Source organism: Oncorhynchus tshawytscha, unplaced genomic scaffold (genome assembly GCF_018296145.1).
Source record: "Oncorhynchus tshawytscha isolate Ot180627B unplaced genomic scaffold, Otsh_v2.0 Un_contig_3182_pilon_pilon, whole genome shotgun sequence".
Classification (NCBI taxonomy): Eukaryota; Metazoa; Chordata; class Actinopteri; order Salmoniformes; family Salmonidae; genus Oncorhynchus; species Oncorhynchus tshawytscha.
The window spans coordinates 123,372-139,598 of NW_024609620.1; the positions used below are offsets into that span (position 1 = coordinate 123,372).

A 16,227-nucleotide genomic window follows, 5' to 3' on the forward strand; every position below is an offset into this window, starting at 1 on the left:
ATAGCCTATTGTAGGGATGCTAGCTAGCCTATAGCCTATTGTAGGGGTGCTAGCTAGCCTATAGCGTATTGTAGGGATGCTAAATAAATATAGCCTATTTAGGGATGCTTAAAATTAATGGCCTATTGTAGGGATGCTAGTTAGCCTATTGTAGGGATGCTAGCTAGCCTATAGCCTATTGTAGGGATGCTAGCTAGCCTATAGCCTATTGTAGGGGTGTAGCTAGCCTATAGCCTATTGTAGGGATGCTAGCTAGCCTATAGCCTATTGTAGGGATGCTAGCTAGCCTATAGCCTATTGTAGGGGTGCTAGCTAGCCTATAGCCTATTGTAGGGGTGCTAGCTAGCTATAGCCTATTGTAGGGGTGCTAGCTAGCCTATAGCTTATTGCAGGGGTGCTAGCTAGTCTATAGCCTATTGTAGGGGTGCTAGCTTCATTTAGACTTTCTATTTAAACTATTGTAGGGTTGATAGCAAGCGGGACCAAAGTCGACATCATCCAGTGAAATTGGAGGGTGCGCAATTAAAATATTTAAATAAATAAATAAATAAAAGGTATACTTTAAGTTAAAATTAAATGTTGAATGTTCAGTTACTCCAAAATTCTAAAGCTTAGAAAACTTGGAAGGCTGAATATCAACCTATTTTAGGGTTGATTGCTTAATTTACAGCAACTCGGTAGCCTATTCTAGGGTTGTTAGCTAAATTTAGAGTTGCTCATTAGCCTATGACGTAATTTACATCTCTGGTGGGTTGATTTGTATCTGAAAGTGGGCGACCTGCCAGTAAGGCTGGTGAGCAAGTCTGCTGTCTCACTGCCCAAATCATTTTGGAGATCCACCTGCCTGCTGAATGTTGTTGCTAACTAGGTAGCTAGCCTGTTGGAGAGCCACCTGCCTGCTGAGTGCTTGTTGATAACTGGGTAGCTAGCCTGTTGTAGAGCCACCTGCCTGCTGAGTTCTTGTTGCTAACTAGGTAGCTAGCCTGTTGTAGAGCCACCTGCCTGCTGAGTTCTTGTTGCTAACTAGGTAGCTAGCCTGTTGGAGAGCCACCTGCCTGCTGAGTGCTTGTTGATAACTGGGTAGCTAGCCTGTTGTAAGGCCTTGTAGGGGCTACTGTAGGTCAACCAAGATCTAGTGGTTTACAAGAAACTGTATAGGACTTTAAGAAGTCACATGGTACCAGAGTGGAGTGTTAGGTGGAGTCCTTCGTATTACTCTGACACAGCTCCTCCACTTCTCCTTTTCTCACACCAAACTTTCATATTTTTATCTTTCACTTTCACCTTTTTTTCTCTGTAGTTTCTGTAAAGTATTTAGACTTTTGTAAAACCTAAAGAAAGTGCCTCATTAGCAGACTCAAGTCAGGGCCCATATTTGTCAAATGTCTCAGTGTAGGTGTGCTGATCCAGGATCTGTTTATCGTTTTTGATCACAATGAATACGGTCATGTGGACAGGGAGGACTTGATCCCAGGTCAGTTTTCCTGAGATGGTGGATCTCTAGATCTGCATTTTCTTTGCATCGAGTCCATTGGGTTTATTTTACTGCAGAAGATTCCCTGCACTGTTATTCACACAGAACATATTAATTCACAAAACATATCTTTGAAAGTAAGGTATAGACACATTTAGGTATTGAGGCTTCTGGAGGAACAGAAAATTTGACCATTTCACCATTCATAACCCCATTCATAACCCCATTCATAACCCCATTTATAACCCCATTTATAACCCCATTTATAACCCCATTTATAACCCCATTCATAACCCCATTTATAACCCCATTTATAACCCCATTTATAACCCCATTCATAACCCCATTTATAACCCCATTCATAACCCCATTTATAACCCCATTTATAACCCCATTCATAACCCCATTCATAACCCCATTCATAACCCCATTCATAACCCCAGATGTTGTGATTGAAACAGGGTGTTGTGAAACACTTCTGTGCAGCAGTCTGCAACGTTTAGTTGGACTTGAGATTGACTGTGAACTTTAGTTACACTTCCTGCCTGTTTCCAACCAACCACACATTCTGTTTTTGTCACATGATGTATCTGAACCTATCAGACAGTGGTACATCAGTTCATTATTGTTTGGCCTGTCTTAATAATACTCCATCACTTCAATTGTGTTGTTTGTCTTAACAACAATCCAATGTAACATATATGGTGAATGCAATTTCAACTCTCAAAGACCTTGATAAGATTAATTTTCTTCATTTCACATGATATGATCATTTTATGGCTGATTGTTATGTAATGTGTTAGTGGTTCTGGGGGACTGAGCAGGGGTGATTAAAAAACCTGCCAGTGGGGTTGAAAGCAAATAACTAGAGCAATGAAGACCATTGATATTGATGATGACACGTAGTGCTGACAAGCCCAGAGGAATGGATGGTGTTGGTGTTACATTTCCAGGTTTCAATGCAAGTACAGCCAGACGTAAAGACAGAAACACACACACTTCCTAGCTTCATAAGTAGAATTAACACATGGTCCACATAAACCTGTCATTTGAATGTGTTGATAACTGTAAAAACATACAAATGAAATCAGTTTGTGGTTAAATTGTTACATCACACCATGATGGTAAATGTTGAAATTGTAACCACAGCCTATCAGACAACAGGTGTGTGTTCCCTGGGCCTGATGAATGGTGGACCAGCTCACATAGCTCCAATACAACTCCATTAATTAAACATGGACCACAGCATGATACACTATTGGTCCTTTAGGTTTGAAGCGACATGCACAGCGTTTACCATGAATGCAGTTCCTGCTAACATAGGGGAAAATGCCTTTAAAAGGTGCATTGTCAGCTGTAAAGTTCTTCACGCTATAACATGCCTTGCATTGAATCCCAGTCTGTAGTCCTTCACACTCATACCCATATAGTGGTTGAATATGGCAGATTTGGACACTGATAAACGCCTAAATTGTAATGCTGTGGCTGTACAGTAACATGCTATACATGACGTCATAGATCAGGGTCTCCACTTCACAGTTCTGTATGCGTTTAGACAGACAGCTGTTCTGAAATTGAGCACTGCGCACCAAAGAAGTTGACCCCATCCCTCTCTCTAATTGGGAAACTTTGAAAATGTTTGGTTGTCTGAGTGAGGGAAATGCTGTACATTAAAAGCACTCGATTTAAAATTGACAGTAATTGTGTGATGGCTGGGTTGTTTCCAGTTTGGAGAAAAAAAGGTCAGATTGAACAAATAGAAACCAATGATGTATATAAACCCTGGATTGCTGATGCTTTGTATTGGCCAATGAGAGGCTTTGAAGCCCCCGGCCGCCATATTGGCCACGCCCCAGTAGGAGCAGTCCTCCATAGGAATGGAATTCAACAGTATTTCTGCTAAATGTTTCAAAGACCAAATGACATGTATTTAGATATTACTTTGTTGTTGTGGGAACAGTAACATTAGTACTGACAAATATATTTTCAGGGATGTTTTTATACAGATGGGTTAGCTGAAAACGCCACTAAAACAATGTGTGTGCTTCCATGGGACAGAAGTCAGACTGTAGTCTTCCTAAAGAGCATGAAGAAAGCCCAATACTCACTGTTCCTATTGGACGATTGGGTAACTCAGAGATTCTAGAAAACATTGATGTCTACTTGGCGCACTGGTCTCTGGAGGAAAAAGGCAACATTGTTATACACTTATTTGACAGGGTTTATTCTCATATGTGCCAACTTAGACAAATGTACTTGAGCATGACATGTTGGCCCAGGTGCTATTTAAGAGGGTCTGGCCCAGGTGCTATTTAAGAGTGTCTGGCCCATGTGCTATCTAAGAGTGTCTGGCCCAGGTGCTATCTAAGAGTGTCTGGCCCAGGTGCTATTTAAGAGTGTCTGGCCCAGGTGCTATCTAAGAGTGTCTGGCCCAGGTGCTATTTAAGAGTGTCTGGCCCAGGTGCTATCTAAGAGTGTCTGGCCCAGGTGCTATCTAAGAGTGTCTGGCCCAGGTGCTATCTAAGAGTGTCTGGCCCAGGTGCTATCTAAGAGTGTCTGGCCCAGTACTCCAGTTGTGTTGAGAGAGGTGGAGGGTAAACACCCTCAGTTGGTGCTCCCTATTTGATAGAAAAACATTCCTTTATCAGATCTTCCCTGTTTTCATTTTGCTCCACTTATTGGTTTGCTTCTTGTCTTTCAAGTTTGGTGTCTTCAGTTTGGTGTCTTCAGTTTGGTGTCTTCAGTTTGGTGTCTTCAGTTTGGTGTCTTCAGTTTGGTGTCTTCAGTTTGGTGATGGTTGCTCTTTTTTATCTGTTCTTGGGGAACATTTAGTGGGTGCTCATGATGTGTGTCTTTTAGGTTCCAGTTGTTGCTAGTCAACTCCCAGTGGACTCCCCCATAAGTGTCTTTCAGAACTCCTCCTAAACCCACCTGTTGCTTGTTGATTGTGGTCAGTGACTCTGTTAGTTCCCACTTCTGTTTGAGCTACATTATTTGGTTCTTTCTGGAGAACGTAAGTGGTTGTGATTCTGGATGACCAAATTGCTAGCAAGATTGACAAGAAACTTCCATGTGGTGAATTGTAAGTGGCTCGTTTCATCTCGTTTCATCATTATTGATACCGTTTCTTGTTTTAGGTGTTTTGACTGATTTCACTTTAATATGGGTAATATTTGCTAGCTGTCTCACCAGCAACAGTAATGATGTATTTGATACAAGGGCTCATTGTTCAAATGTATTTGTTTTCAAACATTGGAGATGAAATATAGTTTACATGCTGTCAACAATCTAAGCCAACCCTGTCAGTTATGCCCCATGGTTGCTCATTGATTTTGTTGTTGTACAATGAACCCATCTGTTATATATTTTAATCTTCATTTAATATAATTTTAAAGTATGCATTAAGTTGTCTAATATACATACATTAAGATGTCTGATATACTATACTTGTCATTTGAATGTAGACATTAATAAATGCATTTCTGTATCTTCCAAAATCTTTACAATGGAGTAGCACCAAAATGAATGTGCAGAGGCTTCAAAACAGCGCCCCCTGTCAGTTGTCAAGGGGTAATGCATATCTTTGTTAGAAACTAGTCTGAGGAAATGTATAGCAGTATAATAATTGACCACTAGATGGTGGACTTGGTACGTAATCTATGGACATGTGACCAGACCAGGGTCCCGTTCAGCAGGATGCAACGTTGAGGAACTGAAATATAGTATGTAGTAAAAAAACATGCCTCTCTGACGTGTAGAATAAGAAATTAATTCTGCTTTATTGATATGATTTATAGCTGCAAGTTTGGCTTCTGAATGTGGCCAGAGGCTCTTTCACTTGTCTTCAGCTTGTCTCCTCCCCTACCTCTGCACTGATTGGCTTAACAGGTGAAAACAATATGGTGGAAGGAAGCTCATTAGATTGGCTTAGCTTTGACCTGGTCAACTCTTCCAGATCAGTGAAGGAGTGGACAGATTGTTTAGATGTCTGAGAAAGAGCCCAGGTGTATTGGGTTAGTGTTGTGTAGTGTAGTGTTGAATTAGCACAGGCTGTAGCTCCTCTAGGCCAGTCATACATGGTCACACGGGATGGATGTTTATTGGTGGACCCTTAATTGTGGAGGATGGGCTTGTAATGGCTGGTCAAGAATTAGTGGAATGGTATCAAATACATCAAGCGTATGGTTTCTATGGTTTCTATGTTTGATGCCATTCTATTTGCTCTGTTCCAGACATTATTATGAGCCGTCCTCCTCAGCAGCCTCCAATGATTTATACCCTATTAGATGAATCTCATGCATTCTGTCAATCACATCCACTCAAAACCCTGTCTCTCTTATAACTGGAGTTAATTCCACCTGTCCTCCTGTAGTCAATGATTAGTTCCAGGTAGTTTAGTAACACAACCATAGACACTGTTTTCATAACTAATGGTTCTGATCCAACCCTACATTCTGGTGTTGTCACCACAAACAGGAAGTTAACATGAGTTCAAATGTAAACAGTAACATTCACTCTCTATCCTAAAGAGACAGAGGAGTCTTGTCCTTCTAGACTCCATGTTAATATTAGATAAAGTATAGAACAGATTAGAGAGAACAATAATGTACTAGACAAGAAATGTCTTTAATAAAGATGAAATGATTTATTGAATAAGCAGGAAGTACACGTTGTTTAAGTACGGAATGATAAAAGCACAAGAAGCAGACATACTGTATAACTAATAAACATATACAGTCATTTTAAATGTATTTAGAAATGTAGAACTTAACAGTAATTGATTGACAGCGGCTATTGAATGATATCTATATTCTACACATCATTGTTTGACACATGAATAAATGATTGTGTGTCAGCTTGTGTAGCAGACATGAGTCGGTCATGATTGGTTGTTCATCGCCACGTGATGTGGTAGTCCCGCCTGCGAGTTGAAAATCAGTGTCAGCTATCGGTCCAAAAGGGAATTTCCTCTTTGTCTAATAAAGGTGTTGTTTTCTCCCATGGGAGACTCTTGTTCAGGTCCTGTATGTTGGTGTGTCTGAATGTGTGTGTGTGTTTCTGTCCTACGTGTAGTTCAGAGTACCATTCTATCAAATCACACCAGCCTTCAGACCACCATTAACATACAGTAGAGAGTTCATTCATCAGCAGTGTAGAGAAAGTACCTAAGAGAAGCCTATTTCTCACAGATCCACTGTTGTGAAGAGGAACAATCAAAACTCCACCATACTCCATGGCCTGATGATACGTAATAGTGAAACCCACAGTTATGGTATGTACCAGCATTAGGATGTCTTCTCCCCCAATAGCTGCAGTAAAAAAAAACACAGAGTTAGACTGACCACTCTCTCAGAACCTAGAGTATGAACAACACAGAGAATCCGTCCAACTCCTTCCAGTGTTATTATAGCACAGTAGTCTTTTACCTTGGAGTGGTCAGTGTTATTATAGAGCAGTAGTCTCTTACCTTGGGGTGGTCAGTGTTATTATAGAGCAGTAGTCTCTTACCTTGGGGTGGTCAGTGTTATTATAGAGCAGTAGTCTCTTACCTTGGGGTGGTCAGTGTTATTATAGAGCAGTAGTCTCTTACCTTGGGGTGGTCAGTGGGGTGCCGTCCACCCATTTCCAGGTCCCCTCAGTAACAGAGTCAGTAAGACCAATCCAGGCAAAAGTGACTGATTCAAACCCATTGATGAATGTCTGTTGTTGAGGAACAGAAAAATCATTGTTACTAACACATGATGGACTAATAAATAGAGTATCTCTCTCTGTCTCTCACCTGTTCCTCTTCACTGTTAATGATCACCAGATCTGCTCCTCTCTCCAGACAGTCCTGGCTACTCTCCTCCCAGGATTTCCTCTCAGTAGAGAGGTAGTAACAGCTGCAGCCAAACCTTCTCCATCCTTCAGGACAGGACCCTAGAAGTTTCACATTTACCATATGTGTTACTTGAATGTTATTTAAAATAAAAAGAACATGACACAGATAAAGCTAATGAACCCTTCCACTGAGCTGATTCTGCCTTTCCCCAGGAAATAAATCAAATGTTCTGGTGATTTCCCACAGCAATCGTTTGTGTGAATTGCCTGTTTGCCTACAGCTTTTACACTGAAGAATATAAACGGAGCAACAATTTCAAAAATGTCACGTAGTTACAGTTCATATAAGGAAATCAGTCCATTGAAATACATTTTTTAGGCCCTAATGTATGGATTTCACATGACTGGGAATACAGAAATGCATCTGTTGGTCTCAGGCACCTTAATAAAGGTAGGGGTGTGGATCAGAAAAACACCATTTGTCTCATGCGGTGTGACACATCTCCTTCACATAGAGTTGATCAGGCTGTTTATTGTGGCCTGTGGAATGTTGTCCCACTCCACTTCAATGGCTGTGCAAAGTTGCTGGATATTGGCGGGAACTGGAACACGTTGCTGTACACGTCAATCCAGAGCATCACAAACATGCTCAATGGGTGACATGTCTGTTGAGTATTCGGGCCATCGAAGAACTGGAACATTTTCAGATTCCAGGAACTTTGTACAGATCCTTGCGGCATACAAATTAGCTTCCCTGAGACGATTTCTGACAGTTTGCACTGAAATTCTTGTTGTGCAAACCCAGTTTTATCAGTTGTCCGGGTGGCAGGTGAAGGAGTCAGATGTGGAGGTCCTGTGCTGGTGTGGTTACACATGGTCTGCGGTTGTGAGGCCGGTTGGATGTACTGACAAATTCTCTAAAACGACGTTGGAGGCGGCTTACGGTAGAGAAATGAACTTTCAGTTATCTGGCAACAGCTCTGGTCGACATTCTTGTAGTCGCCATGCCAATTGCATGATCCCTTAACTTGAGACATCTGTATTGTGTTGTAGACAAGACTGCACAATTTAGTGTGTCCTTTTATCAAATCAAATCAAATCAAATTTTATTTGTCACATACACATGGTTAGCAGATGTTAATGCGAGTGTAGCGAAATGCTTGTGCTTCTAGTTCCGACAATCCAGTAATAACGAACAAGTAATCTAACTAACAATTCCAAAAAACGACTGTCTTATACACAGTGTAAGGGGATAAAGAATATGTACATAAGGATATATGAATGAGTGATGGTACAGAGCAGCATAGGCAAGATACAGTAGATGATATCGAGTACAGTATATACATATGAGATGAGTATGTAAACAAAGTGGCATAGTTAAAGTGGCTAGTGATACATGTATTACATAAGGATGCAGTCGATGATATAGAGTACAGTATATACGTATGCATATGAGATGAATAATGTAGGGTAAGTAACATTATATAAGGTAGCATTGTTTAAAGTGGCTAGTGATATATTTACATCATTTCCCATCAATTCCCATTATTAAAGTGGCTGGAGTTGAGTCAGTGTCATTGACAGTGTGTTGGCAGCAGCCACTCAATGTTAGTGGTGGCTGTTTAACAGTCTGATGGCCTTGAGATAGAAGCTGTTTTTCAGTCTCTCGGTCCCAGGTTTGATGCACCTGTATTGACCTCGCCTTCTGGATGACAGCGGGGTGAACAGGCAGTGGCTCGGGTGGTTGATGTCCTTGATGATCTTTATGGCCTTCCTGTAGCATCGGGTGGTGTAGGTGTCCTGGAGGGCAGGTAGTTTGCCCCCGGTGATGCGTTGTGCAGACCTCACTACCCTCTGGAGAGCCTTACGGTTGAGGGCGGTGCAGTTGCCATACCAGGCGGTGATACAGCCCGCCAGGATGCTCTCGATTGTGCATCTGTAGAAGTTTGTGAGTGCTTTTGGTGACAAGCCGAATTTCTTCAGGCTCCTGAGGTTGAAGAGGCGCTGCTGCGCCTTCTTCACGATGCTGTCTGTGTGAGTGGACCAATTCAGTTTGTCTGTGATGTGTATGCCGAGAAACTTAAAACTTGCTACCCTCTCCACTACTGTTCCATCGATGTGGATGGGGGGGTGTTCCCTCTGCTGTTTCCTGAAGTCCACAATCATCTCCTTAGTTTTGTTGACGTTGAGTGTGAGGTTATTTTCCTGACACCACACTCCGAGGGCCCTCACCTCCTCCCTGTAGGCCGTCTCGTCGTTGTTGGTAATCAAGCCTACCACTGTTGTGTCGTCCGCAAACTTGATGATTGAGTTGGAGGCGTGCGTGGCCACGCAGTCGTGGGTGAACAGGGAGTACAGGAGAGGGCTCAGAACGCACCCTTGTGGGGCCCCAGTGTTGAGGATCAGCGGGGAGGAGATGTTGTTGTCTACCCTCACCACCTGGGGGCGGCCCGTCAGGAAGTCCAGTACCCAGTTGCACAGGGCGGGGTCGAGACCCAGGGTCTCGAGCTTGATGACGAGCTTGGAGGGTACTATGGTGTTGAATGCCGAGCTGTAGTCGATGAACAGCATTCTCACATAGGTATTCCTCTTGTCCAGATGGGTTAGGGCAGTGTGCAGTGTGGTTGAGATTGCATCGTCTGTGGACCTATTTGGGCGGTAAGCAAATTGGAGTGGGTCTAGGGTGTCAGGTAGGGTGGAGGTGATATGGTCCTTGACTAGTCTCTCAAAGCACTTCATGATGACGGATGTGAGTGCTATGGGGCGGTAGTCGTTTAGCTCAGTTACCTTAGCTTTCTTGGGAACAGGAACAATGGTGGCCCTCTTGAAGCATGTGGGAACAGCAGACTGGTATAGGGATTGATTGAATATGTCCGTATTCCCAGCACAAGTTGCACCTGTGTAATTATGATGCTGTTTAATCAGCTTCTTGATATGCCACACCTGTCAGGTGGATGGATCATCTTGGCAAAGGAGAAATGCTCACTAACAGAGATTATAACAAATCTGAGCATTTGATAGAAACTGGCTTTTTGTGTGTATGGAGCATTTCTGGTATCTTTTATTTCTGCTCATGAAACATGAGACCAACACTTTACATGTTGTGTTTATATTTTTGTTCAGTGTATCTGACATTTACACATTAAACATAACTTTTACAACTATTATTTATTCACACATTGAATAAGTAAGTAGCTTTGTATGAGCCTTGGCTTGTGAGAGGTCAGAACATCTCATATGATCTAGGCTCCTGCTCCTGTTTCTGTAGAGGCAGCTTGATGTACAAGTAACAACTTCCAATGTATCTGACATCTCTAGTCTCTTCTAGAATTACTAATTAAAAACTGGGTCAATGTATTTCATTACACTTCAGATCCCCACAGTTTCTACACAGATCAGAACATGTCCCTTCAGTGGTGATGCACCTTACATGTGGAACAATTTACAAAAAACTATTAGAATGGATGTTTGCTGCTCCCTGCACAATGAAAAAAATAGATTTCTGATCTTTTAAATGTTAATTGTGATTGTTTTCTTAAGGCATCTTGTCTGTGTAGTTGTGCACGTTTTTATTTAGTTGTATTGAAAACAGGGTTCTACTGCAAATGACTTTCCTTACCTGTGATATTACAGTTCAGCCTTTCCCTCTCCTTCTGTAGCTGGTCACGCTCCATAGTTCTATTCTCCACACTCTTCTTCAACTTGTCCATTTCAGTGGTTGTGGTATTGAGATGATTCTGTAACTGGTCTCTCTCTATGGTCCTGTTATTTAGACTATTCTGCAACTGGTCTCTCTCCCGAGTTATTGTGGTGAGAGTATTCCGCAACTGGTCTCTGTCCTTAGTTTTGGTATTAAGACTATTCTGTAACTGGTCTCTCTCTTTAGTCCTTGAGTTAAGATTCTTCTTTAATTGATCCCTTTCAGCAGTCATGACTTTAAGACTATTTTGTTGCTTGTCCCTGTCTTTGGTCCTTGTGGTGAGACTATTTTGTAGCTGGTCTCTCTCTGTGGTCCTGGTATTTAGGCTATTCTGTAGCTGGTCTCTCTCTGTGGTCCTGGTATTTAGGCTATTCTGTAGCTGGTTTCTCTCCTTTGTTTTTGTATTAAGACTATTCTGCAGTTGATCTCTTTCCTGAGTTATTGTGTTGAGAGTATTCTGCAACTGGTCTTTCTCCTTAATTTTGGTTGCGAGACTATTCTGTAGCTGGTCTCTCTTTTTAGTCAGGGTGTTGTAACTGGTCTGTAGCTCGTCTCTCTCTTCAGTCAGGTTGTTGTAACTGGTCTGTAGCTTGTCTCTCTCTTTAGTCAGGGTGTTGTAACTGGTCTGTAGCTGGTCTCTCTCTTTAGTCCGGGTGTTGTAACTGGTCTGTAGCTGGTCTCTCTCTTTAGTCAGGGTGTTGTAACTGGTCTGTAGCTCGTCTCTCTCTTCAGTCAGGTTGTTGTAACTGCTCTGTAGCTGGTTTCTCTCTTTAGTCAGGGTGTTGTAACTGGTCTGTAGCTGGTCTCTCTCTTCAGTCAGGTTATTGTAACTGCTCTGTAGCTGGTTTCTCTCTTTAGTCAGGGTGTTGTAACTGGTCTGTAGCTGGTCTCTCTCTTCAGTCAGGTTATTGTAACTGCTCTGTAGCTGGTCTCTATCTTTAGTCAGGGTGTTGTAACTGGTCTGTAGCTTATCTCTCTCTTCAGTCAGGTTGTTGTAACTGGTCTGTAGCTGGTCTCTATCTTTAGTCAGGGTGTTGTAACCTGTCTGTAGCTGGTCTCTCTCTTTAGTCAGGGTGTTGTAACTGGTCTGTAGCTGGTATCTCTCTTCAGTCAGGTTGTTGTAACTGCTCTGTAGCTGGTCTCTCTCTTTAGTCAGGGTGTTGTAACTGGTCTGTAGCTGTTGTCCCTCTTTAGTCACATTATTATAACTGGTTGGTTGCTGATCTCCTTCTTTAGTCAGAAGGCTGTAACTGGTCTGTTGGTCTCTCTCTGTTGAGTAGTGATGATCGATGACGCCATCTTTAAAATGGAAAATTATATACATATGTTTAACTATTACACCACTGAAGGTTACACATATTTATGTCAAAACATTCTAAACTTACAGTAGACAAACAGGCCTATGATCCCAGCCAATAGGAGAACACACAGCAGCCCCAGACACACTGCAGCAATTCCAGAGGGTCTCTTCCACCAATGAAAATGAGCTGAATCACAGGGATGTATCATGTAAGATCTTTGCACTCTCTCTGGTAATGTTAAAATACTTATATCATCCAGGATTGTAAGGAACAAAAGCTGTGTGTTTGTACTTGAATTGATACCTGAAAATGTAACACTGGGCTTGTTGGGAGATGTGTCATCATCAATATCCATGGTCTGCATTGTTGGATTCTCCACCTGTGTTTGTATAGATTGTCTCTTACATTTCTAGAAGTCAAATGCTATATTTTCCTCTGTTACTTCAGCTCTAGTATAGATTTGTATCTGTGTCTTATGTTTTGTCAAATACTTGAGGTCTTGACTTAGCTTAACCAGTCTTGACTTAGCTTACCCAGTCTTGACTTAGCTTAACCGGTATAAAGGAAACAATAGGATAGTCCCAATCTCTACCCGACCAGTGACACATACACGTTGGTCGAGCTCAATCAAGGACACTTCAGTAATTGACATACAGTGCATATGGAAAGTATTCAGACCCCTTGACTTTTTCCACATTTTGTTACGTTACAGCCTTATCATATAATGCTTTTTATAAAAATTTAAAAAAACTCATCAATCTACATAAAATACCCCATAATGACAAGTATAAACATGTTTTAGATTTTTATGTAAATGCATTAAAACTAAAAACAGAAATAGAATATTTACATAAGTATTCAGACCATTTGCTATGAGACTCGAAATTGAGCTCAGGTGCATCCTGTCTCCATTGATCATCTTGAGATGTTCTACAACTTGATTGGAGTCCACCTGTGGTAAATATAATTGTTTTGACATTATTTGTAAAGGCACACACCTGTCTATGTAAGGTCCCACAGTTGACAGTGCATGTCAGAGCAAAAACCAAGCCATGAGGTCAAAGGAATTGTCCATAGAGCTCTGAGACAGGATTGTGTCGAGGCACAGATCTGGGGAAGGGTACTAAAAAATTAAGGTCCCCAAGAACAGTGGCCTCCATCATTCTAAAACGGTGTGTCACATTTGAAGGAAACCTGGCACCATCCCTACGGTGAAGCATGGTGGTGGCAGCGTCATACTATGGGGATGTTTTTCAGCGGCAGGGACTGGGAGATCAGTCAGGATCGAGGGAAAGATGAACTGAGCAAAGTACAGAGCGCTGAGGACCTCAGACTTGGGCGAAGGTTCACCTTCCAACAGGACAATGACCCTAAACACACAGCCAAGGCAATTTAGGAGTGGCTTTGGGACAAGTCTCTGAATGTCCTTGAGTGGCCCAGCCAGAGCACAGTGTTGAACCCGATTGAACATCTCTGGCGAGACCTGAAAATAGCTGTGCAGCGACGCTCCCCATCCAACCTGACAGAGCTTGAGAGGATCTGCAGAGGAGAATGGGAGAAACTCCCCAAATACAGGTGTACCAAGCTCGTAGCGACATTCCCAAGAAGACTCAAGGCTGTAATCGCTGCCATAGGTGCTTCAACAAAGTACTGAGTAAAATACTTCAGTTTTATTTTTTCATTATGGGGTTTTGTGTGTAGATTGATGAGAGGAATTCTTTTTTATACATTTCAGAATAAGGCTGTAACGCAACAAAATGTGGAAAAAGTCAAGGGGTCTGAATACTTTCCGCATGTATTGTAGATATGTACTTTGTCCTGTTTACTGTTCACGTCCTTAGTCTCCCAGAGACACTAACATATTACATAAGAATCAGACAATACACACACCTCATAAAATGATCATATCTGGTGAAATAGAGAAATACAATCTTACCACAGTCTTTGAGAGTTGAAAACGGATGCATACAAATATGTTAAATGAATGAGCATCAAAGTAAGATTGGAATAATGTGTCCACGTTGTTTATAGTCTGAGAGACCCCACCTTTTGTGTCAACATCAGCATATCCTTTAAATTTGGTCAAACAATTATGAACTAATATACCACTGGAATGGTAGGTTCAGATATAAGGTAACATGTGGTTAACAGGCAGTAAGTAGAGCTCATGTCAAACTGAAAGTTCAAGTTACAGAATGCTGCATGGTAGTGTTTCATATCCCCTCTCTGTCAAGCACATGAGCTATAGGGGTCAAAGGTAAACTTTAGGTTAAAAGTAATGGTTGAATGTTCAGTTACTCCAGAATTCTAAAGCTTAGAAAATTTGGAAGGCTGAATGTGTCTATATCTTATTTAAATCCCTGTCAACTGCCATTCATAACAATGTTCAGTCTTCAAACTGGGTTCTGAACTTTCTAATCCTGTTCCTGTTCTGACCTACTTGCAGGATCCATAGCAGACCTATTGTAACTACTTGTTGAACCCTGTTCAGGAGGAGGGTGCTAGAATGGTTTAAGCCAACAACAGATTCACCAAACTGTCTGTGACAAGCCTAGCTCGTAACATATTAATCACTCTGGAGGCAACATTAGTTATCCCCCCACCCCCTTCTCTTTAATGCATTTGGCATCCTGCAGTCAGCTGGCATATTATAGAGTACCTAGGATCCCTACCAGAACTATAGTAGGATCCCTAGCAGGTCTATAGTAGGAACCCTAACAGGTCTATAGTAGGATCCTTAGCAGGCCTATAGTAGGATCCCTAGCAGGCCTATAGTAGGATCCCTAGCAGGTCTATAGTAGGATCCCTAGCAGGTCTATAGTAGGATACCCAGCAGGTATATAGTAGGATACCTAGCAGGTCTATAGTAGGATACCTAGCAGGTCTATAGGTAGGATACCTAGCAGGTCTATAGTAGGATCCCTAGCAGGTCTATAGTAGGATCCCTAGCAGGCCTATAGTAGGATCCCTAGCAGGTCTATAGTAGGATCCCTATCAGGTCTATAGTAGGATCCCTAGCATCCTATAGTAGGATCCCTAGCAGGTCTATAGTAGGATCCCTAGCAGGTCTATAGTAGGATCCCTAGCAGGTCTATAGTAGGATCCCTAGCAGGTCTATAGTAGGATCCCTAGCAGGTCTATAGTAGGTAGGTCTATAGTAGGATCCCTAGCAGGTCTATTGTAGGATACCTAGCAGGCCTATTATAGTAGTACCTAGCATGCCTATAGTAGGATCCCTAGCAGGCCTATAGTAGGATCCCTAGCAGGTCTATAGTAGGATCCCTAGCAGGTCTATAGTAGGATCCCTAGCAGGTCTATAGTAGGATCCCTAGCAGGTCTATAGTAGGATCCCTAGCAGTTCTATAGTAGGATCCCAAGCAGGTCTATAGTAGGATCCCTAGCAGGTCTATAGTAGGATCCCTAGCAGGTCTATAGTAGGATCGCTAGCAGGTCTATAGTAGGATCCCTAGCAGGTCTATAGTAGGATCCCTAGCAGGCCTATAGTAGGATCCATAGCAGGCCTATTATAGAGTACCTAGCAGGCCTATAGTAAGATCCCTAGCAGGCCTATTATAGAGCACCTAGCAGGCCTATAGTAGGATCCCTAGCAGGCCTATTATAGAGTACCTAGCAGGCCTATAGTAGGATCAATGCAGGCCTACAGTAGGATCCCTAGCAGGCCAATAGTAGGATCCCTAGCTGGCCTATTATAGAGTACCTAGCAGGCCTATATAGTAGGATCCCTAGCAGGCCTATAGTAGGATCCCTAGCAGGCCTATAGTAGGATCCCTAGCAGGCCTATAGTAGGATCCCTAGCAGGCCAATTATAGAGTACCTAGCAGGCCTGTAGTAAGATCCCTAGTAGGCCTATTATAGAGTACCTAGCAGGCCTATAGTAGGATCCCTAGCAGGCCTATTATAGAGTACCTAGC

General features: G+C 42.2%; 1 protein-coding gene and 1 long non-coding RNA gene across 2 annotated transcripts; both read right to left on the bottom strand.

Annotated features, from left to right (window-relative positions):
• Positions 1-6,085: 6,085 nt before the first annotated feature.
• LOC112238314 (C-type lectin domain family 6 member A-like) lies at positions 6,086-11,595 on the bottom strand. Its single transcript, XM_042316377.1, has 5 exons — positions 10,914-11,595; positions 7,254-7,393; positions 7,065-7,174; positions 6,640-6,783; positions 6,086-6,395 (listed from the first exon to the last, which is right to left on the bottom strand). The coding sequence occupies exons 1-4, from the start codon at positions 11,224-11,226 to the stop codon at positions 6,651-6,653; spliced, it is 696 nt and encodes a 231-aa protein (XP_042172311.1). The 5' UTR covers positions 11,227-11,595; the 3' UTR covers positions 6,086-6,395; positions 6,640-6,650.
• Positions 11,596-12,069: 474 nt separating this feature from the next.
• Positions 12,070-14,428, bottom strand: LOC121845298. Its single transcript, XR_006082500.1, has 4 exons — positions 14,232-14,428; positions 12,599-12,674; positions 12,380-12,481; positions 12,070-12,293 (listed from the first exon to the last, which is right to left on the bottom strand). It is a non-coding gene; the product is annotated as an uncharacterized LOC121845298 (long non-coding RNA).
• Between the last annotated feature and the right edge of the window lie 1,799 nt (positions 14,429-16,227).

Coding starts and splice junctions, on each gene's coding strand:
- LOC112238314 (XM_042316377.1), bottom strand. CDS start 11,226: ATGACTGCTGAAAGGGATCAATTAAAGAAGAATCTTAACTCAAGGACT. Junction 7,394..10,913: donor GCTGAACTGTAATATCACAG/GTAAGGAAAGTC, acceptor TGAAACTTCTAG/GGTCCTGTCCTGAAGGATGG. Junction 6,784..7,064: donor ACCCCACTGACCACCCCAAG/GTAAGAGACTAC, acceptor TTTTTACTGCAG/CTATTGGGGGAGAAGACATC.